General features: G+C 37.6%; 1 protein-coding gene across 2 annotated transcripts in view; it reads right to left on the bottom strand.

Annotated features, from left to right (window-relative positions):
* SBF2 (SET binding factor 2) overlaps window positions 1-22,992 on the bottom strand; it is a 476,395-nt gene that overhangs the window by 16,017 nt on the left and 437,386 nt on the right. For both annotated transcript variants that reach the window (XM_032358786.1, XM_032358787.1), the window contains 4 exons: window positions 15,521-15,705; window positions 12,053-12,229; window positions 9,256-9,357; window positions 8,405-8,590 (listed from right to left, as the gene is read on the bottom strand). In XM_032358786.1, coding sequence (XP_032214677.1) covers window positions 8,405-8,590; window positions 9,256-9,357; window positions 12,053-12,229; window positions 15,521-15,705 — 650 coding nt within the window. The remainder of the gene's footprint in view (window positions 1-8,404; window positions 8,591-9,255; window positions 9,358-12,052; window positions 12,230-15,520; window positions 15,706-22,992) is intronic.

Raw genomic sequence — 22,992 nt, forward strand, 5'->3', positions numbered from 1 at the left:
GCACTCACCCTGCTTGAACTGTAATTGGTGCTTAGATAGCATCACAGTGTCAATACTTGGGTGCACTGTGTGTGTGTCTGTGTGTCTGCATGCCACAAGGGCACCTGCTGGCGCTAACTGCTTGAGGTCGAAAAACAATCTGCCCCTAAACTGGGGTTAATTATCAGGTCTACTGGAAGTAGAAAAGAAGATATAAGCATTTTTTAAAAAAAATTCTTTAGCCACAGTTTAAGAAACAAGCATGTGAGGATTTTCTTCCATGAAAAAAATAAAATCAGACTGACCTGAATGCTGGGTTGATTAATATGTAGAAAGCCACATTTGGAATCTGACATTAAGAAACATGGGAAAAATACCTATTTAGATCCTCTGCCCATATATATATATATTTTTAATCACTGAGTTGTAGGAGTTCTTTATATATTATGGAAACTAACCCCTTTACAGATAGATGATTCGCAAGTATCATCTCCCATTCAGTAGATTGCCCTCTCATTTTGATGTTTCCTTCATTGTTCAGAAGCTTTTTGGTTTGATGTAGTCCCATTTGTTTATTTTTGCTTTTGCTTCCTTTGCCTTTGGAATCTTCTAGGAATTTTATAGTTTTGGGTCTTACATTCAAGTCTTTAATCCATTTTGAGTTAATTTTTGTGTATGGTGTAAGATAGTGGTCTAGTCTAGTTTCATTCTTTTGCATGTAGCTGCCCAGTTTTTCCATTTATTAAAGATTGTCCTTTCTCCATTTTATGTTCTTGGCTCCTTTGTTGTAAATTAATTGTCCATATATGTGTGGGTTTACTTCTGGACTCTCAATTCTGTTTTCTGAAATGTCTTCTTACCATAACAAGAGACAAAGACCTGACTGTATTTGCATGACAAAATATGGTGCTTATATTTCCAGTAAAAAAGAAAAAATATACTTTCTCCATTTAGTCCTATCTCCCAAGGACTCAGTTTGTCTACTTCATTGGCATTTTTTCCTCCTTGTCAATGAGACACCTAGATTCTTCTGCTATAAAATACCACAGCAGTTTCCATAAGAGCACAATCCACATGCTTCCTTCCCCTTCTGTTAAGTATTGTTTTATCGTTTTAGTATTTTTATTTTTTGTTTTAATTTTTTATTTTTATTTTATTTTTTTGAAGATTTTATTTGTTTTTGCATGCACATGCATGAGAGAGAGAGAGAGAAAGAAAACAAGTGAGTATGCATGCACAGAAGCAAAGGTAGTGAGGGTTGTAGGGGAGGGGCAGAGGGAGAGGGAGAAGTAGATTCCACTGTGAACAGGGAGTGCAATGCGGGGCTCAACCCCAGGACCTTGGGATCATGACCTGAGCTGAAGGCAGATGCTTAACAACTGAGTCACCCAGGTGCCCCATCTTCTTATGTTTCCTTTTAGAAATCGTATAATGTTAGGTCTTATATTTAGGTCTGTGATCCCTTTGGAATTAACTTTTGTATTGGTGCTAGATCTGGACAGAAGCTGGTTTTTTATTTGTTTGTTTTTGCATCTGGAAATCCAACTGTCTTTCAACTATTTGTTGAAAAGACTACCCTTTCTCTATTGATTGCTTTTTCACCTTCATTGAAAATCAGTTTTCCACATATTACATATAGTGTGGGACTATTTCTGGACTCTATTCTGTTCCACTGACCTATCTTTACACCAATTATCACACAATCTTGATTACTGTAGCTTTATAATAAAATCAGATAGTGCAGGTCTTCCAATTTTTGTTCTTTTTCAAAGCTTTTTAAAAAAATTTTTAAAAAGATTTTAAAATTTTATTTATTTGACAGACGGAGATCACAAGTAGGCAGAGAGGCAGGCAGAGAGAGTGGGGGAAGGAGGCTCCCCACCAAGCAAAGAGCCCGATGCAGGGCTCGATCCCAGGACCCTGAGATCATGACCTGAGCTAAAGGCAGAGGCTTAACCCACTGAGCCACCCAGGTGCCCCTCAAAGCTGTTTTGGCTATTCTAGATACTTTGCATTTCCATATGGCTTTTAGAACGAGCTTGCCAATTTCTACAAAATAGCCCCTGGGAGTTTGATTGTGATTGCTCTGAATCTTTCCATCAATCTGGGGAGACTGACATTTCAATAATATTGAATCCTCTGACCCATAAACAAGAGGTATTTCTTGATTTATTTAGGGCTTACTTTCTCTCAGTAATGTTTTGTAGTTTTCAGTGTCTAGGCTTTTAACATATTTTGTTAGATTTCTTTCATGTTTCTTGATACTGTTGTAAAGATAATAATTTTTACATTTTAATTTTCCAATAATTCATTGCTAGTATGTAGAAATACTAGTGATTTTTGAATACTGATCAGGTATCCTATAGCTTTGCTAAATCCACTTATTCTAGTAGTTTTTTATAGATTCCACAGACAACTATGTTGCGTGTGAATAAAGATAATTTCACTTCTTTTCTAATGTGGATGTCTTTATTATCATCATTTTCTTGTCTTATTGCATGGCTAGAACCTTAATTTAGTACAATGTTGAATAGAAGTGGTGAAGTAGACATCCACATCTTGTTCCTGATCTTAGAGGAAAAGCATTTAGTCTTTCACTGTTAAAATAGATGATGTTAGGTGTAGGTTCTTAAGAAATAGATACTATTTAGAGTTTGAGGAAATTTAAATATACAGATTTAAAAGACAAAGCTATGTGAGGTTATTTTAGTTTTGTTTTCCATTATGGAGTGAAACCTGCCACTTTTACTTATTCTTAAGAAAAGGCTCTAAAATGGAATTTGGAGAAACATGAATTTATAGGGTCTTATTTTTTGCCCATGTGTCACTAAGTACCTTATAAAATTTAAAGGCCCATAAAATAAGCTATGACTCAAATCCCAGGAAAGATCAACATTTTGGGAATAAAATATAGTAAGTTAACATTGGATTTTGCTTTCAAGAACTAGAAACGTTAAGCTACAAGAGACCCTATATAGAATGGTATCAACATTGGAAAAACTGTGCGTATGACAGACACAGCCTAGAAAACAGGTAATTAATGTTAGTTTTTATTATTTCAAGATAAAGATTTAACAAACATTAACTGTGCCGATCGCTTTACATAAAATTTGTGATCCTTCTGATAGCTATCTATCCACGTATCTATCTAGAAACCAAAGCAAAGAGAGGTTAAATAATTTATTAAAGATCAAAAATTAGTAAGTAAGGGGCGCCTGGGTGGCTCAGTGGGTTAAAGCCTCTGCCTTCGGCTCAGGTCATGATCCCAGCGTCCTGGGATCGAGCCCCACATCAGGCTCTCTGCTCAGCAGGGAGCCTGCTTCCTCCTCTCTCTCTGCCTGCCTCTCTGCTTACTTGTAATCTCTGTCTGTCAAATAAATAAATAAAATCTTTAAAAAAAAATTTAGTAAGTAAGACTGATATGTAGATATAAATTTACTTTATGGGCTCAAAAACTTAAATGTAAAATTGCTTTGATATTAAACAAGTTGGGTTATGTCAATTTCTGCCAGTTTTCAAGTGAATGGGAAGCGGGCAGACACAGAAACTTTGAATATACCATTAATCCATTAACTGCAGTTATTTTGCCAGTATTAATGGATAAATTTTGGAGTAACCAAACCATGTGAGGGCAGCTTAGCTTATCACACATGTGCTCACAAGGAAAGTTCCTATCTTCAAGAGATGAATAGTTTTTCTTTTTGGAATAGGACCTAGCACAGTGCTGGCATGTGGTAACCATGAGGAGGACTGTATCACACAGCCAGACCAGAGAGAGTAAATTTACAACTTCAATAAGCTTCAAAGCAAAGTTATAACTGTTACTTGTTTTTCTCAAGGTAGGAAATAATGAAAAAGTTCTAAGAAACACTCAAAGATTTACTCTAAGTTGACATAGAGGAGATATATGTTTTCGTTCATATTATACATGTCTGGTCCCCTGGTATTATATTTTAAAAATAAATTTTAGGTAAAAATTTCATTTTGTATTTTGGATGTATTTCTTTTTGAATTTGGTTCAACTATTTTAAGAAAAGGAAGCATCCTGTAATGATATCATTTGAACTATGCCAATTTCTTTTAGAAGCAACAAAAAATTTGCCAGATGTTGTTATTATGAAACAGTGATCTAGCATTTATAATTCATCTGACACCTGGACATACTGGCATAAACAATGGCTTTTTATATGATGAGGCAGTTCTAATTTAAGATCAGTGCTTCATCTGTTTTCTTTGTAACTCTATTAGTACTAATGGACAAGTCTAGGCAAATTTCCATCGACTGCCTTTTGGCATTCAGCATGTTAGAAATGGTTAATAAGCAGTGAACACATCCCACCTGGGAGTTTCATTTGCTGCTGCGTAATTTCACATTTTTTTTTTTTAAATGTTGTTGGACCTGGCTCTGTTTTGTGTCCCTGAGAGGCTGAGGACAGCAGTAATTCAAATTGTCTGGCAAAAGTTGGAGACATGTAAAGCACTAGTATTCACTTGAAAGGTATTCAAAGAAGGCGTTTTCTAATGCCTAAAACTAGTATGTAGGAGATGATGAAACACTACCTTATAATTAAGTCAGCAAGAGTCAGAAGCACTATTTGTTAACTACAGTCTTCTATAGTCCTCTGTTTTTGAATGAATAAACAATCCCTATTCAGCACAAAGTAATTTGCTTCACCAAAGCTGATACCTATCATAGCCAAGCATCCTTTAAATACTGCAATTAAGGTCATATGCTTGCTTTGCCATGACTTGCCTCCACTCAGGTTTTATGTGTGAGGGTACTAAGACAAAAGAGGGTTCAGGCAAATTTTTAAAAATTCATACTTTAATTTAAAAAATTTTAATGTAAGGGCACCTGGGTGACTCAGTAAGTTAGGTGTCCAACTCCTGATTTCAGCTCAGGTCATGATCTCAGGGTTGTGAGATAGAGCCCTGTGGCAGGCTCCATCCATGCTCAGTGGGGAGTCTGCTTTCTCTCTCTCTCCCCCTCTGCCTCTCCCCCAGGCTCGCGGGCTCTCTCGATCTCTCTCCAAAATAAATAAATCTTTAAAAAATTCTCTAAAAAATTTTAATGTGGTACAACCAGATTTAAATACATATTAAAGGAGTCTTTAGGCCCTGAACAATATTATTTTCTACAGTTTGTCCAGCATTCACCTACAAACCACTGAGCTGTCACTAAAGCTCAATTTATAGAGAACATTTGAATTTTAACTCATTATTTAAAATAAGAAGTTACTAGAAATTAAACATACATCCTAAGATGTTTTAGATAACATTATATGGTTTGAGCATCTATTGTAATGTATTCTAAAGACAACAGGAAAATAATTTATACTTCACTTTTGTTTATATTAAGTTACTTTGTTTATACCACTTAAGGGGTACTCACAAAATATAGGGTACTTTGCAATTCTGGACTACTCATACTCCTACCTACCCCCAACAATAAAATATAAGTATTCAATATCAAGTAATTATTATTATACTTGGGGTAGAATGATGTTCTCATTTTCAAGAACAATATGTCTTCTATGATAACCTCCCATCTCTTACTGATGGTGAGTGGATTCTTTTCCCGACTCTCATGTTAAGGTATGCAGAACTCTGCAAGCTGAACATGGATATTTAACATATCTATCTATCTATCTATTTATTATTTTTAAAGATTTTATTTATTTATTTGACAGAGAGATACAGGGAGAGAGGAAACACAAACAGGGGGACAGGGCAGAGGGAGAGGAAGAAGCAGGGAACCTGATGCAGGCTTGATCCCAGGACCTGGGATCATGACCTGAGCTGAAGGAAGACGCTTAATGACTTGAGCCACCCAGGAGCCCCATTTAACATATTTAATAGTGCATTTAACTTAAGCCAAATTAGGCCATATATACTTAGCCCCCTGCAACTCTCCCTTAATTAAAGAAAAGGAATTTCTGTAAGACAAAAAAACCTAAAAGGAGGTGGGGAGAATGGGAAGGGAGAAAGTTGCATGTCGAGAAAGTTCAGTACATTTATGAACAATGGAAAATAGAAGGAAGAAATAGAAGATGAGAAGCTACATTGGGATGCTTATAGGATGAAAATGATTTGACAAGGTAACAGCTTGCCCTGTAAACCCAGAAAGGCTCAGGACTCAGAGGCTCAAGAGCAGAGAAACATATATAGGGGAGAAATGGGAGTGAAAAATGAGGACTAGGTGTAGGTCTATAGAAGAAGTGGTGAGATCTCTAGGGTACTTTCCTACTCCATGTAGTAATGTGACTGCCTCCTTGAAAGCAAGGGATTAGAAGTCTGTCCTCTGGAAAAACCAAACCTGATTGAGCTCTGGACTTGGGAACAGCACGTACAGCTGGGTTAGTGATGAGGCTTGAAACTGAAAATAGCATAGATAAAGAACAAATCTACACACTTAGGAGGGATCTCCCTGGACCTATTTCCTGCCCTATTTCTAAAGAGCAGACAGCCAGGCTTGTAAGTATTCTCTGGGCACCAGACTGACACATTTTTCTCTGGAGAAACTAGATAGCTGCTCTTTTCTTTTTCTGTAACTCCAGTTAACTGAAATGTTGGACTTAATAATTAAAATTTTGTTTTTCAGATTCATTGATATCCAATTTACAAATAACAAGATTTCCCTATTTACAGCATACAGGCTGATTGATTAGCTTTGGTCATTTGTGTAATCACCACCACAATTAGGACTGACTAGTTACCTCATCTTAAAAAGTTTGGTCATGCCCCTTCATGGTACCTAACCACTGGTCCCAAGCGACTATTGATCTGTTTTCTGTCACTACAGTTTTGCCTTTTGTAGAATTTTCTATAAATGAAATCATATACTGTATAGTTGTTTTTAACATGCCTCCCCATACCTCTGCCAGTAATACTGAGAAATAACTGACATACATCACTGTGTAAGTTTAACGCAGACAGCCTAGACAGCCTAGGTAATAGCAAGACAGTAAGAAGTGCTTTCATGAAAAACTCATATGCTTTCACCCATCTAGACATGAGAAAAAGATGCTTGCTCCTCTCCTTTGGTCTCAGTTAAATTTTCTGTTTCAGAGACAATGGACTCCAAATGTCTCCCTCATCTATCTGCCAAAAGGAGTATGAAATAAAAAGGCTTATATTCAAATAGTAAACAAATACACCCTTTGATGCAAAGATTTAAAATGTAAGCTCAACCTTGTGACCAGCTTCTCCAGATGCTGTTCAGACAGAATTAACTGAAATTACTCAATAGATTTTTTATTTAAGAAGCTCACTAGCATAATCAAAAACAATCACCAGAGTGTGTGGATGTGGGGATGGGGTGGGAGAGGGTGCAAAGTCACTGCTAATGGGTGGAGTTTCTTTTTGGAGTGGTAACATGTTCTAAAATTGATTATGGCAATTATACAACTCTGTAAATATACTAAAAACTACTGAAATGTATATACTTTAAATAAATGAAAAATTATGTAGTGAATTAATAAAGCTGATCAAATAATTAATAGACTAAAAAAGTGAAACAAAACAAAACCCATACACCAAGCTGGCCTCTTTAGAAGACCCAGTTTCAGTTCTGGTTCCTGAAAACATTTCCACCTCTCATGCCATACCTGAGGCCAATCTATTTCAAAGAGGCTCACTGTTCTGAGCCTCTGCGTGACATGCCAGAACCCATTCATTGTTGTGGTGCAGATGAAACAAAGCTGGAAATGTCAAGCTAGCTTTTCTTAGGCCAATTTAGCAAACCCAGTGCCCTGCAATTCTCAAGCCAAATTCTGATTCAGGCCGCATTAGGAAGTTTTTACCTGATGTGCCTGAGAGGAGGGTCAGAGGGAGCCTAGAGCATTCACATCTCCCCCAAGCCCTGCTCCCACTGGATCTGAGTGGATTATATACCTGGGTTTCTGTCTGGTCTCTTGATTAGCCCTGATTAAGTCACTCAGTAGAACCAAGCCAGTGTTCTCAACCTCACAGGCTTGCTTGATTGGGCCCTGATTCTTTCTCAAGGGTTAGGCTCTACCTTCTATATTCCTAGGCACAAGATAAGGTCCTCCCACACTGGGAAGACCACCTGCTGGATTCCAGGCCCTGCCACTACCTAGAGAGTCCGGCTGTTCTACCATAGAGCAATCTTTCCTGGACAACAAACCCAAGTGTGCTCCTCTTCTTGGGAGATGATAATTTAGAGTGCTGGCCACTTCACATGGGGGCAGCCCAAAAGACAACTCGGCTATCCGAGTTTCAGAAACCAACAAGTTCTTTTCCTTCTCTATTCCCAGGAATCCACTGCTAAGATTTCAACAAGTCTTATGGCTGAGTCCATCAGAGTAATGACATGAAGATACCCAGCACAGCACTGCAATGTGCGATAAATGCTAGTTCTTCTCTTTCCTTTGTATCAAGATCAATTTAAGTTTGCTCTGCTTACCTGGTGTACGCAGTCTAAGAACTGCAGGAAGACTGGAGTAAAACCACTACCCTGACAGTTGAGGGTCAAGCTGCTCCGCTGACTGAATTTATGACCAAAAGAAAGCCATTCTTTTTCGACCAACATCCGGAAGCCTTCAAGTGTCCTATAAAAGGGATCACTGAGTAACTGAACCAGGGATGTCACCTAGGGCACAAGCAGGATGGATATTTCATTACTTTCAGTCCCGAAAAAATTTTGTTACTAAGACAGATAAAGTCACCTGAACAGCAGATTTGTTCACTAATCGCCTCAGGAGAGCCAATCAAATTAATTCTGCTAACTTTCCAGTAAAAATGAAAACTCAAATTCATTTTGGCTACATGTTTTCTTTCAGAGAATTATGATTTTAATCTTTATCTGAACAGTTTGCTGACTGTAGCCCTCTCTTACATGTCAATAAGGCTAGAGGATCAGTTCAAACCTATTATCTACTTTCTGGCAGGTATAGATTAACGTCTTACCTAGTTTATCTTTATACTTTTTTTTTTTCCCACTCTGGAGTGGGTAAAGGAGGAGCTTATTGAAAGCCAGGGAAAGGATTGACAAAACCCAGGAAGGATGACCCATGTCCTATCCTCTGATCAAGGGCTCCATTTGTGTGCTTACACGGTGTGTCTGTCATGTGGGCGCCTGAAGCTCAGGGCACAGAGCTTTCTGATGGACACTAAGTGGTTTTTAACACAGGACTTTTTCTCTATCTATAAACACATTAGTCATTATACAAAAGATTCATCTGCAGAATTTAAAAACAACTGAATTTAAATATAAATCCAAAACTAAGTATATAAAACTATGTTTTAATAGTTTACTTGTGCAGTGATGTCCCAGCCTTCCTCCAAACAGACCAAAACTGAGGAACCATTCTCAAGTACTTCTGATACAACCACAGCCAGCTGCATTATCCTGTGAAGCTAAGAGATAAGAAAGGAGACCACAATTAGACCAGTCACTTTCTGAGCACCACAAACAGACCCAATATCAACCTTAGATAATGAAACAAGTTAGAATAAAGTACATGGACAAAAGAACCACGAAAGTTTTAAATGCTTAAAGTTCTTTGTCAAAATCAAGATGAAACAATGACTTTAAAAGTAGACATGATTTAAAACAATGTGTTCAAATGATAGACAATGAAATAAACTGACCATACATGATCCCCCGCCCAGGAGAAGAGCTAGAGAATTCCATACAATAGAAAAGAGTCTAAGTGACTCTACCAACAGTTATTGGACTTAAAATGTGTTTTCCTATGATGTAGTCAGTTCTAGTTCAGATATTCTTATTTTCCTGTAATTAGATAGGAGGACGGTTGCACAAGTCTGTGAATATACTACAAAGCACTGAACTGTATACCTTAAAGGGCTAAATTTATGACAAATGAATTTTATTTATTTATTTAAGATTTTATTTTTTTATTTGACAGAAGGAGACACAGCGAGAGAGGGAACACAAGTAGGGGGAATGGGAGAGAGAGAAGCAGGCTTCCCGCTGAGCAGAGAGCCCAATGGGGGGCTTGATCCCAGGACCCTGGGATCATGACCTGAGCTGAAGGCAGCCACTTCATGACTGAGCCACCCAGGATCCCTGAGTTTTATTTTTTTAAAAGGATACTCTTGGGGCGCCTGAGTGGCCCAGTTATTAAGAGTCCGGCTTCCGCTCAGGTTGTGATCCTGGGGTCCTGGGATTGAACCCTGCATCAGGCTCTGCAGGAAGCCTGCTTCTCCCTCTCTCACTCCCCCTGCTTGTGTTCCTTCTCTCACTGTGTCTCTCTCTGTCTAAAAAATAAATAAAACCTTTAATAAAATTTTAAAAAATATAAAAGACACTTATTTGTACTGTGTAGTCAATGGGAAGAAAACTTGTATTTGTGCTTAGCTTTTTAAGGCGTCGACAGATTCAAGTCCCTAATGTACAACTAGGTTGTGAGCAGAGCATATAGATTCAAAACTGATTGTGTATTATAGTTTAAGACTATATTTTAAGTATCATTTGATATAATTTGTAGAATAAATCCAATTGTCAACTACATAAAACAAAATACCTCACCCCACATCCCATATTTTAAACAGAGCTGGGCTACTTTAAACCCAGGAACAAGGCACATGTGCTCTCCAGCATTGGGAAGGTCCTCACTCACTGTTCCTATAACATAGCTATTGTCTTGGGCTTACCATTTGCCCTGAGTTAACTTTGTAAATGCCAATATCCTGAGCAGGGTGATATTTTCTGCTATTTTTTGCCACCAACTTCTGGTATAGATTCACTTTGGAGTAAGAAGCAGAACAGAGGGGTGCCTGGGTGGCTCAGTGGGTTAAAGCCTCTGCCTTCAGCTCCAGTCATGATCCCAGGGTCCTGGGATTGAGCCCGTATCGGGCTCTCCGCTCAGCAGGGAGCCCGCTTCCTCCTCTCTCTCTGTCTGCCTCTCTGCCTACTTGTGATCTCTCTCTGTCAAATAAATAAATAAAAATCTTAAAAAAAGAAGAAGCAGCAGCAGCAGAACAGAGAATGTACCAGAAAGAGACAGGTTGGGTGGTGGGAACAGTTTGGGGCCAGGGCTCATAGCTGAGGGACAGAATGGAGTTTTGATCAGCTCTTCCATGGGCATTCAAAAGTATCTTGAACTGTCATAATAGGCATTAACACATCCTGATCTAGATTTATAGCTAACTGTTTATGTGGCTGGATTGTTTTTTTCCTCAATAGTTAGAGTATCTCGAGAACAGTCACTGCCCTGGGTACTCCCATTATTTGCTGACTTATGGAAAACAACTCTTTTTCCTCCTTAAGAGAGGTAGGAAGCTTGAGGGCAATAGGAACAGGGGATTAGAGGGACTGAGAACTCCTACAGGGGGCAAAGGAATAATGGGCATAGCATTAGTGGCCTAAAGACAAGGCTGAAGGGTATACCGCAGAGATGCTCTTAGCCAAATGTCTGCATCAGTGTCTAAAACATGCATGTCATAAATACCTCTCTTCTGTGGTTTGGAAGAAAGGAGAGTTATGTTGCTGGCATACCTATTTCTCCTTAATTTCTCAATAAGAGTTTAATTAAAAACATCCCAAGCTTGACTGAGCTGAAGAAAGGATATGCAGTTTTTCCTAAACCCTAGGGAGGCTTTAGGGCTTCCAATATGACTTTGGTGGCTGCTCTGAGGGAGAATCTAAAATCTAGACACATGGAAATGGCAGAAACACACGGGACATGAGAAAGTAAAAGGGCAAGGTTCTTGGAGTCATCTAGAAATCACATTCTGTCCTGGATCCTTACTCTGCTGACAACAGAAAAGGATTCCTATAAATATTTGTTGATTAAATTTATTACATACAAAAAATTTCCATCTAACAATAAAGACCTCCTCTTTAGCGTCCTATGAAGACCAACTTTTCAATGATAGAGAGAAGAGAGTCCTGGGATGAAGAATTCTAGACCCGTCTTCTAGATCACATGGTTTCCTGGAACTGAAAAGCCTTTATGGAGGGCATACAGTAAGGGGAGAGTGTCAGGTAGTAGGGGAACACAATATCTTTTCCCCTCAAATTCAATTCTGTATATACAGTTGGACTTCTCTTTCCTTGAGTTATAAGATAAGCTGTTCCAGACATTACCTGTGGGAACCACTCAGAGTCTCCCAGGGCTTTCAGGAAGGTCACTTCTGAGTCAGTAGGGATGGTGCTTGGGACACAAGCTCTCATCAATTTTTTAAAACTGGCTTTAACTTGTCGGATGTCATGAAATTCAACAGGAACAAACTCACAATTTAAAGCAAATTCTAACTTGAAGTTCTGTGGGTAAAGATGCAGAGAATTAGGCAGATGAAGTGCTTGCTATACGTAAAGGAGCAGTTTTTAACGGGGCAATACTTAATGATGTATAGTCAGTTGAGGCCAAGTAGCTACAGAGGTTGCAGAGGTGAAGAAAGTCAATCTTGTGTGGCTAATGTGTCAGTATTACTGGAAAGAGCCATTCGGTAAGGTCTTGTGGTTTGACTTGGCTTGCTGTCATTCTGAGAATTTGGAGAGACTACTGGTAGGCTGGAACCTGATGGAATTTATAACACCATATATAAGCCAATTATAAGGCCATGAACCTGGAAGTCTAAAGAGGAACCAATACACGTGGACAGCATGATTAATCCAAAACTGTAAACTAAATCTCCCCAAGATATATACTGTAATAAAAAGGTAATATGCTGTTGAGTTCCAGAACTCTACAAATTAAAGTTTGTAGACATACACATATTTGTTTCTTATTACGCAAGTAAAACAAAGTCATTGTAAAATGAAAAAGAAAGTAGAGATAAACATTGAGAAGGAAATAAAAATCACTACCTCACTGCCATAAGACTACTGACACTGTAGTTACTCTTTTAAAGTTAATAATACAAAATTCTACATAGAGTAAAATCTGAAAGATTTTGTAATTTCTAGCTTGGGACAATATTTTTTCCACTCAATATGACACATGTATCAATCTATTTATTTGAATATTTTTATTATTTACAACTTTAATCCATATGAAATTTATTCCACATGAGGTTGTATCTACTATTTTAAAATGCTAAACTGATGGCCCTTTGATCTACTTTGTTTTGATAATCTAGTTCTGCTTCTGAAGATTTAAAAGTTCTCAACTTTTTAATGCCTAAGAATGAATTAGTTTTCTCACATTCTCTGTGCTTTCTTCATATTCTGCCAAAATTACTCTATTGGATTATTTGCTTTTATGAGTAAAACTGCTTTCTGGAGATTGGGTGTATACCAGAATGAATGTACATACCACTACTGAACTGTGCACATTAATATGGTAAATTTACGTTATTTGTATTTTATCACATTAAAAAAACTGTTGCCAAGGACTTATGCATAGGGTCTGTTTAATGTTTTATACTGGTTATTTTAGAGTATTTTTAAAAAGGTATATTAAAGTTTTAAACTAAAAAGCAAAAACTTCTAATTCTTTTTTTTAAAATAGCATTTCTAATATGTATTAAGGAAAAGAAGTTTCAAGAAAAAAAGTTCCTTTGTCTTAATAATTCCTCTTTTAAAAAGGAAGCTACCCTAAAGAAATAATCTAAAACGTAGAAATAAAACCCAACTGAATCGTATCTGAATAAAAAAATAAAAAACTATATGCTTGTAAATGTGACTGCAATTTCACATATAGAAGATAAATGTAAAAATCCAACAATATGGGGTACTGTGTAGTGATTAAGCTAATTATGAAGACTATTATACAACATGGAAACATGTTCTTGAGATAAGAACTTAGAAATATACATGAGTTCTTATCTGTTAGTCTTTTTAAAAATTCATAATAGATAAAAGATAGTTTACTTTCCAGGAAAACCAGGTTCCTTTCTATTTCTCAACTGTACATGAACTAGGTATGCTTATCTTATGGACCAGGAATTATCAATCACCGTGTTGACATAAACTACATTATGAGGAATTTGTTTCTAAGTGTAAGGTATTAGAGTATGTAAACTGAAAAAGGTAAATAAGGGCAATTCAGGATTAATTAGAAAAGGTCTTTCTCTACTTACTTTCCCATATGTCTCCTTTGTGGAGAGAGGAAAGTGTCGGGCTGCAGCTAGACAGAATGTGGCACACATCAGACAGTGTATCTGTACACTGTACAGATACAACTGAGTAAATAAAAAAGGAAAGGTTGAATGGAATATATAGAAATCCTAATAATTACTGTGCTAAGATGGTAAAATTATATTTTTAAAATATAATACTTTATGGATAAAAGGAAGAAAAAGCAAGAAGGAAGAAGAGAGATGGGGGAAAGGGAGGGAGGGAGGAAGGAAGAAAAAGAAGGAAGAGTCGCAAAGAGTCAGTCCTTCTTACTCAGATATGCACGAGCACACAGGACTCTTGAGGACTGAGTGCAAAGGCAAGGGCAGAGGAGAGAATTTAGGAGAGAAGGCTTGGAGAGTGATTTAGGTCATGAATAAGTGGTGTGCTGAAGTGTGGCAAGTCTGTGCTCTGGGAAAGACACTGGTGCCAAGGAGGCTGGCCAGGCAATCCTGGGTTACTGCTGAAAAGTGTTCCAACTATTTTCTGGTTATAAAGTTTCCTGCTGTATCAGAAGACACGTGTGTACACTTAAAAATTGAGCACTACCCAGCAGTTTCATGCCCTCTCCCCTAAAGGTTGTGACTAAGTGATTGCAGCAGGCCTGGCAGTGGGAGAAGAGCAAGCAAAGCTAGCTTGCCGGAGAAGAGATGACTCAGTCCCTGGCATCTTGAGAAGCAAGCGTGTGGGATCCTGCTCAGAGCCCCGGCTCCACAGTTCAACTGAAGGTCTGTCTAGATTGCCCAGTGCTGACTGAAGCACCGGGCTAAAAACCATGAGGGGATTTCTGAATTAACAAATACTCTTATTTCCCACAAACCTATCAGTGGTAGTGAAATTTATTTTGTAATGTAGGCATTGCTAAAACAAACCCGAGGAATAGCTACTTTTGGAGGTAGAGCCTATCTTTACAATTGATAGGACCGGAGCATAGTCCTCCGCTCTTCAGCATAATCATTTAAAAGTAAGAAAAAAGTTGATCAGCATTTAATATTTTGCAATTTCTGACTCGCTTTAGGACATGTATCTCTGTATATATAGCCTTGCAGAGCTTTTTAAAAAAATTTTAGCTTATAAAACAGTCTTCGCCCTCCCTTGTCTCCATATGCAGTGCCATAGCCTTCTTTTCACTCTCCTACCTTCCTGTGGCTTTTTTATTTTTTTAATCAATACGGATCTATTTTGCCTGGGGCACAGATTCCTATGGAAGCTGAACTAAGACAAAGGAAAAACACAACCTGAAAGAGCCTCATTTATTTTTTGTATGTATACTTCCCAATATTCCTGATGTTTGATTTTTTTAAGCAATTGTAAGTAAGTATATTTAGACATATATACATACATATGAGCCAAAATTTGTTTGAGTCTGATTATTAACTCCAGGTTAAGAATCTATGCTGTAAAACAAAATTTCTAGAAAAACATGTTTGAGATAAGTTTTATAACTGCCTTCATCTACCTATAAAGCTTCCAAGTGAAAAAAAGAAATCTTACCCTTAGTTGCGACTTTTCACCAAATATATAAAGGGCTGCTTGGCGTTTTGAGAGCTGGTTTTGCAAGTAGGTGCTGTTACTAAAGGAGGCCGAGTGGTCCCTGCCTGCCAGCCGGGCACCAACATCAATGAAAGAGGTTGGAGAGCTGATCAGGCGAGTGCTAGAGCGAAGACTTGCCCATACACCTTCACAAAAGCCAAAATAATTGAGTGAGATAATCTGATGTGGGAATGCCACTGAATAGGGAAAAAGATGCATGCTCTGTAGGTACAGTTTTAGAGGTAACAGCAAGTTAATTCATCTAAGTAATCATGGATCATATTGGTCATTTGTAGTTTATGTTTGCAACACATAAGCATTATTCAATACAGCATTTTCAAATCACACAATCTTAGGGTTGAAGGGACCTAAGAAATCACCAAGTCAATCCTACTTTTGCATTTTGATATAAAGTCAGTATTTATAAATGAATGCTGAGATCATAAATAGAGAGAATGCATGACACAGGGAAACAAAAAATGTGGGGAGAAGGCAACAATGAGATAACACAGAATGACTCAGTTTCTCAGGGTTTCATGAAAGATGTAAGGAACACTCCTCTGCTTTAGCCAATCAGCACAACAAGAAATGTATATTAAGTAATAAATTAGAACTTTACTACACCTACTAAAATCTGAGGCTGGGTTTAGAATTAATATTTGTGTGTCATGCCAAAATGACATAATTTTAAACCAGCAAATATTATATTATTATCTTTTTGTCCCAGTATCCATGAAAAATGGTAAGAAGTTATAAATTTAGTAATTTGCATTTCACTGATACTTAGGAGGCTTTATTTAAAATTTCAGTCAAAAGCAGATGTCTTCTAAGGGAAAGGCCAAAGCTAAGCTGCTAGAAGAATCTTGTGTTATAATCTGAGCTTACTTACGTTAATTAGAAAAATCAAGAATTTCTACATGCAAGTGAAAAGTAAATATTCCATATCCAAATACAGAGGCAAACACTAAGCCTCAAAATTTGACTAACACTGTAGTACCTTCCAAAATACCAATCCTTAGAAATGTCCATATGGTATTCACGCTGGTGATGGGGTCATTGGGGTATAGGACACTGCCACTGCTTCCCTGAAGTGAGATTTCTTCTCTAGATGTAGAAAGGCTCTTTGAGAGGCTTTAATATTTGTCGATTATTAAATTAATCCATGTTTCCAGGTGACTGGAAGTCACCATAATAATGTTTGTCTCATCTGCTTCTCTCTTTATAAACATTTATAGGGTTAGGAGACCTGTTCCCAAGAAAAGGTTTTGTAGGTGATTTCTGCTTAACATGGATGAATCTTTCTATCTCATCTTAGATATTATGGGAAGTGTTTATAAATGGAATCACAGAGCAAATTCAGAATGTGGATGAAAATAAAGGACAAAGTTTGGCAAATGTGAAAAGTGACTTGTAACAAATATGCTTTCATATGAAGATGGTTAAAAAGAGTGACATATCAGGACAGATAATACAGTACCTTGATTATGGACTCTTCCCTTAGTTGAAGATTTGGGATTTGACTGAGTAAAACATTTATCTCTGTACCCATGCACTGGTAAGTGAGATTAAAGACAGAAGGAGGAATGAAATGTAGATAGCAGCAAACAGAGCAAATTGAGTAAGAGAAGAATTAGTTATTTAATTTTTGAAATTAAGTTAACATAGGGGGAAAATGTAAATATAATAAAAGTAAAAAATATGATTAACAAAAAGCTGCACAGTCACACAAAAAGGATGAACTGAGCGCCTGTTAAATGAAATGTCAGCACCTGATTATAAATATTATAAGCACAATGAAATGGACAGCACAGCAGAGTGCCACAAACAAATTATACCAAATGGAATAAGCTTTTGAAGATTGTCATTTGGTGAGAAACAAATTTATATAATAAAATTAAGTAATTGGGGGTGGGGCATAAATATTAGGAATGCATTGGCCCTAGTATTTAAGGAGGCTAATTGGCAAATGCTACGTGTTATATAACACGTTCATTCTTCGAGCAAGGTCATCACATCAGGAATGAAGCTCTAGTCACCATTTGGAATAACTAAGGGCATATTTTTGCAGTAGAGCATCAAGCATTGCCACACTAGCTTCTTTTTTTCCTTTTCCTTTTGAAATTATGTTTATTTTTAATAGACGGTATGAGCAGCAAAAATTCACGATCCTGTGACAATCCCCAATGCCACTAAAAATACAGCTTGGGATGACTGAAATAATGACTTCTCCTAAAATCCCTACTTGCACCAAAATGATAGGCAGTATTAGAGATAATACTTTTGTAATTTGAGTAATATTGTTTTTTCCCTGACAGAAAAAAAGTGCTCTGTGACTGTGGCAAAATTCAGCTGGTAGTAACAGTTCTGTTATTTCCCAAGCAAAGGAACTGCTCAAATAAATTAAGGAATATGATTCTGTATTTATTCGGGATTGAAAATGTTAACAGCAGTAGTAAGCTATATATTGCAAAACTGCACATGATGTAATTTGATAAAAGGAAAACCATTAGTGGTGATTTTTCATTTCTGCCTCACTCCTTTCGGAGCAGAAAATGAAGGGCATTAATGGCTTTAGTGGCCAAAGGAATTCAGAAAGCTAAGGGCTGTGGAGGCGCTGGCTGACTGCACACAAGGAATTCTATAGCAAGACAGAACAAAGACCATGGGACAACATGGTAAAGGCACAAGGCCTCCTGTGTGCTGGCCAGCTTCTGTCCTTTCTGCTAAGATTTTGAGCTTTCCTAAAGGAATATGGGACCCTAAGTGTTAGGGGGAAGTTTGACTGGTTGGTTCCTGATTCTGAGGTATTGTTTCCTGAACATCTACCACTTTCGTATGTTAGTCCCTTTGCCTGGAACTAATTCTCACACTTCTCTACCTGACAAACTCCTTACCCCTCAAAATCCAGTAACAATGTGAACTCCTCTGAAAAGCATTCCTCACTGTCCCCAAGGTTGTAGAGAGCTCTGTCTGAACTGTGATCACACTGCACTATGATTATTTTGCACACTATATGCTACTAGATTTTATGCTCCAAAGGGTAGGAATCTAATGTACTTATTCTTACATCCATGCTGAGAGCCTAACATATCGGCACTAAAAACAGTTGTTGATTATTTTCTTTTTGAAAATTGATACATTTGGAGTTGCTGTGGTCCTTCTACTGTAGCTTCAACTCTGATTACTTGCCCCCAGAGAATGAAAAAAGGGGTATTACTAATAAAAAAAATTAAGAACTTCCCCAAATAGAGGCTCATTAATGAAAAACTGCCAAGTGTTTATCACATAGCAGAAAATCAACAAGGAGCAAATGGCCTGTACTGATATGGGGTCAGCAGAGGGCTTTGAGAACTATAATCCCATGTGGCAGCCATGTTAACCAAAGGCATCACACCCCGCCTTAGTGGTCTTTGTAGTCACTTTATTAGGTCAAGTGAGTATTTTTAAAGAAGTGAAATAGATTAGAATTTGAAAATACTATGTATGCTGCATGTGGTACAGATGAAAATTATTTTGTGAAACTTCTGTTTTAGTATATACACATTTTGCATTGTGCTTAGTGTTACCTGATACTTCTATATTGTAATATAATATTAAATATATTTTTAAGTATGAATCACGATCAAAAAAGTTTGTAAGTTGTTGGCCTAGACCTAGAGCAGATGCCTTCTATCTTCTTGTGTGAGGCCCATAAGGAGCAACCTGGTTTAAGGTAATTTAAATGCAAATGTAGACTTTCCTCCCATTTCAGTGGAGTATTAGGCAACTATGACTAATAACCACCAACGATCATGGAACTAACATTGACTGAGTTCCTATTATGAACCAGTTACTAAGCTAATTGCTTTACATATATTATTTCATTTGTTCCTCATAACAACTCTAAAGCTAGATACTATTTATTATCTGTGCTTTACAGATGAGGACATTGAGCATTAAGAGGTTTCCTAAATTGCTTAACAATCACACATTAAGTGGTAGCACTGTGGTCTGAACTCTCAGTATCTTGTCATGTAGGCAGCCATGTGACCTGGAATTATCCAGCAGGGTTTGGCTAAGCACACTGCTTCAGGGAAGAAGTGGTACAGCCCATCCTACCCATGGGAATGCACCCGTGTTCAATATGAGTGTCTCCTAAGCACTGGTACTATTCCCTCCACCCTGTTTAGGCCAAAGAAGACGAAAGAGATGCTTGGGTTGGATGTGGGGATGGCTCTAAATTTATCAAGGTAGGCTTACATGTGCATGAGGTACACACTGTATTTAGTGAATGCTGCACTGAAATGGACTGAAACCATTGCCAGTACCAGCTATGCACAGTGCATGACGTACACGCTGTATTTAGTGAATGCTGCACTGAAATGGACTGAACCATTGCCAGTACCAGCTATGCTATTTGCTAAGTGCTCTTGGCCAAGTCACTTCATTTCTCAGAGCCTCTTAAAATATGTATCCTAGACATTACTATAAGGATAAACTATCACATGTAGTGAAACTCAGAGGGCCGTGGAATAATGAAGGATGAAAAATTAAAAGGCTGCCTCCATGTGACTACTTCTTAAATACACTGAACTGTTATATTTTTGTATTTAAGAGGCAGTAGCAATTTTTTTTAAATTAATTAATCAATTTAAAATGGGCTCCACACTAGGCGGGGTTTGAACTGACAACCCTGAGATTGAGACCCAAGCTGAAATCGAGAACTGGACACTTAACTGACTGAGCCAACCAGATGCCCCTTTCATGACATCTTTCTAGTCAACCAAATAATTTATCTAAGTTATATGTGCTTTCTCCACAGGGCTCACAAGTGATTTTAATTTTAAACGAAAAGCAATGTGCTGTATTCACGTCTTCACTGTTTCTTAACTGGTTCTTGTGTAAGAGAGGTTGCTTCCCTGCCTTAGGAACTCATCAACAGGCACACAGAATGCAAATCGCCCTGACTGAAAAAGGGGGATGGAGAAGGTGGAGGTCAATCTAAACTCTTGTTCGTCATGACTGAGAAAGGCATATGGTGAAAATAACCTAAGAAAAAAACCAGGACCCAAGACCATGACCACGAAAGGAATGCAAAGATAGCAAAAATGCAGAGAAGAGGAAAAAAGGAGAAGTTCAGAAGGAAGATTTAGAGCTAGGAAGCTCTTCCCACACAGGATAGATAAGGAACTTGTGAAGAAGTGGTGCCTAGCTATCTGGAAAAATGAAGAGACTATCACTGAACGTAGGTACAAGGAAATGAACTATTTACAGGTTGTGCAAGTGTCTATACTTCATCTTGCCCTGGCGCATCGGAGTGTGTGTCTGCCCGTCATGGTCATGTTAACAGGGAATCTTCTAAGACTCCCAAACTTGCTTGCCCCAGGCCATTCCTGCTACTCTGTGTGAGGAGGAATGATACTGTTGGAAGAGACAAAGGAAGCAGCTCTAGGGATCAGAGAAGTTGAAGGTGCCAGGAAACAGCACTATCTTGTTTTCCAGTTAACCACTGGGACCCTGGAAGATTTGGGAGGCTTTGGGAGAAAAGAATGAAGAGATGGAATAAAAATATAAGATTTGCGTTTTTGGATCCTAGTTTAAGATGCCAGAATGATGGGCAAAAAAACTGTCGTAAGGGAACACACTAAGTTCACAGTAATTTTCAGAAGAAAATAATTTTCAAATTATTACACAAGAACCAGTTAAGGGTGTCAGAAATAATAATTATGGCCTCACTATGCATAGAATGGGTCAGAAACAAATTAAAGAGGAGATTTTGACCCTAAGAGGTAAAGATAGCCTTTTAGGTACCTTTGAGAATAGTGAAGAATGAACTCATGACTAGACTGCAACTATAAATGGGGATCCCCTTGCATAAAAAAAGCTGAGTCTGAGGCCAACATTAAAAAAGAGAAGATAATGTAGGTAAAACTTGGGGAATATCCACGAGCCTTAGGTACTAAGATAGAAGAGATAATTTTGTACCTGAAATTTATATTGCAAGTCATCTGGCCAAGTGGAGTAACAAATAATGTGTTCTTGATGAAGTATGCAAAGGCAAAACTCAAGAGCAGAGTGTGGAATAACTGCCAACATGCCTTGCTGACAATATAAACTTTCAGATGGTAAACAGAACAATAGGGGGAACTGCAACCTTGAGCCAAATTCTGACAGGAGCTCTTGGCAACAGAAATAGCAGGCAGGAAACTTAGGAGAGAGTCACTGTACTATTTTTTAGTTCAAATTCACCAAGAAATGTTAAGAATGAAGTATGTATCTTAAACTTTAAAACAGTGGTATTTTAAAAATCCAGAAGAAAGCTTTTTATGACTGTTATGGGTTAAACTATATGCTTCTGCTCCAACTTCTATGTTGAAGTCCTAACCCCCAGAATGTTATCTTATTTAAAAATAGGGTTATTGCAGATATAATCAGTTAAGATGAGGTCATACTAGAGGGGAGTGGGCCCCTGATTTTATATGATTGGTGTCCTTATAAAAAGGGAAAATTTGGAGACAAACACCCAGGGAGAACATCATATAAAGATGAAGGCAGATATCTGGGTGACACTTCTACAACCCAAGGAATGCCAAAGAAGGCTAGCAAACCACCAGAAGCTAGGGGAGAGGCATGGAACAGATTCTGCCTCATGGCCCTCAGAAGGAACCAATCCTGAAAACAGCTTGATTTTGAGCTTCTAGCCTCCAGAAAACTGTCAGACAATCATTGTTTAAGACAATCAGTTTGTGGCACTTTGTTACAGTAGCCCTAGTGAACTAATACAGTGACTTTCAGGCCTGAAACACTAATTCAGAAAATGACTGAAGAAGGTTGAAAGCTATTAGGAAATCCTGCATTTGCATGATGTTCTGATGAGGTAGAAAAAAAAAAAGTATATGACTGCCAGGAGATGTGCATAGTAATCTTGGTCTTCATAAGGGGAAAAAGTGATTTTTGTGAAATAGAACCTTCCTTTATGTTGATTCTGAACCAAATTATAGAATGGATTGCTAATGGATAATTTATGATTACTTAGGAAAAAGCACTAATCCCTATAATGAGTCATGGTAAACTAACCATATACTCTTTTGTGATATAGTTAACAGTTGGGAAGAGTGGAAAATATAGAATTAAAAAGATTGACAGAGATTTAGAAATATGGGTCAGGATGGTTTAAGTAGGACTTTTAACTAGTATATATTAAAGACAATCTCTTTCTTCAGGGAGGCTTCTAAATATTTTGATGAAGACTTCTGCCCTTAGGTCTGGGTTGTTCAATATTTTTTAAACAACAAATTATACCACAACAGAGATCAAACTGATGCATGATAAGAGGCTAATATACAGGTAGACAAAATCAGGATCCAAAGTCTAAAATAATAGCCCATGTAAAAAAAAGATGGAATTTTGTAGGTACAGCCCATAGTATATTTAGGTTAAAAAATCAACCCTCA

The sequence above is a fragment of the Mustela erminea genome, chromosome 9 (assembly GCF_009829155.1).
Source record: "Mustela erminea isolate mMusErm1 chromosome 9, mMusErm1.Pri, whole genome shotgun sequence".
Taxonomy (NCBI): Eukaryota; Metazoa; Chordata; class Mammalia; order Carnivora; family Mustelidae; genus Mustela; species Mustela erminea.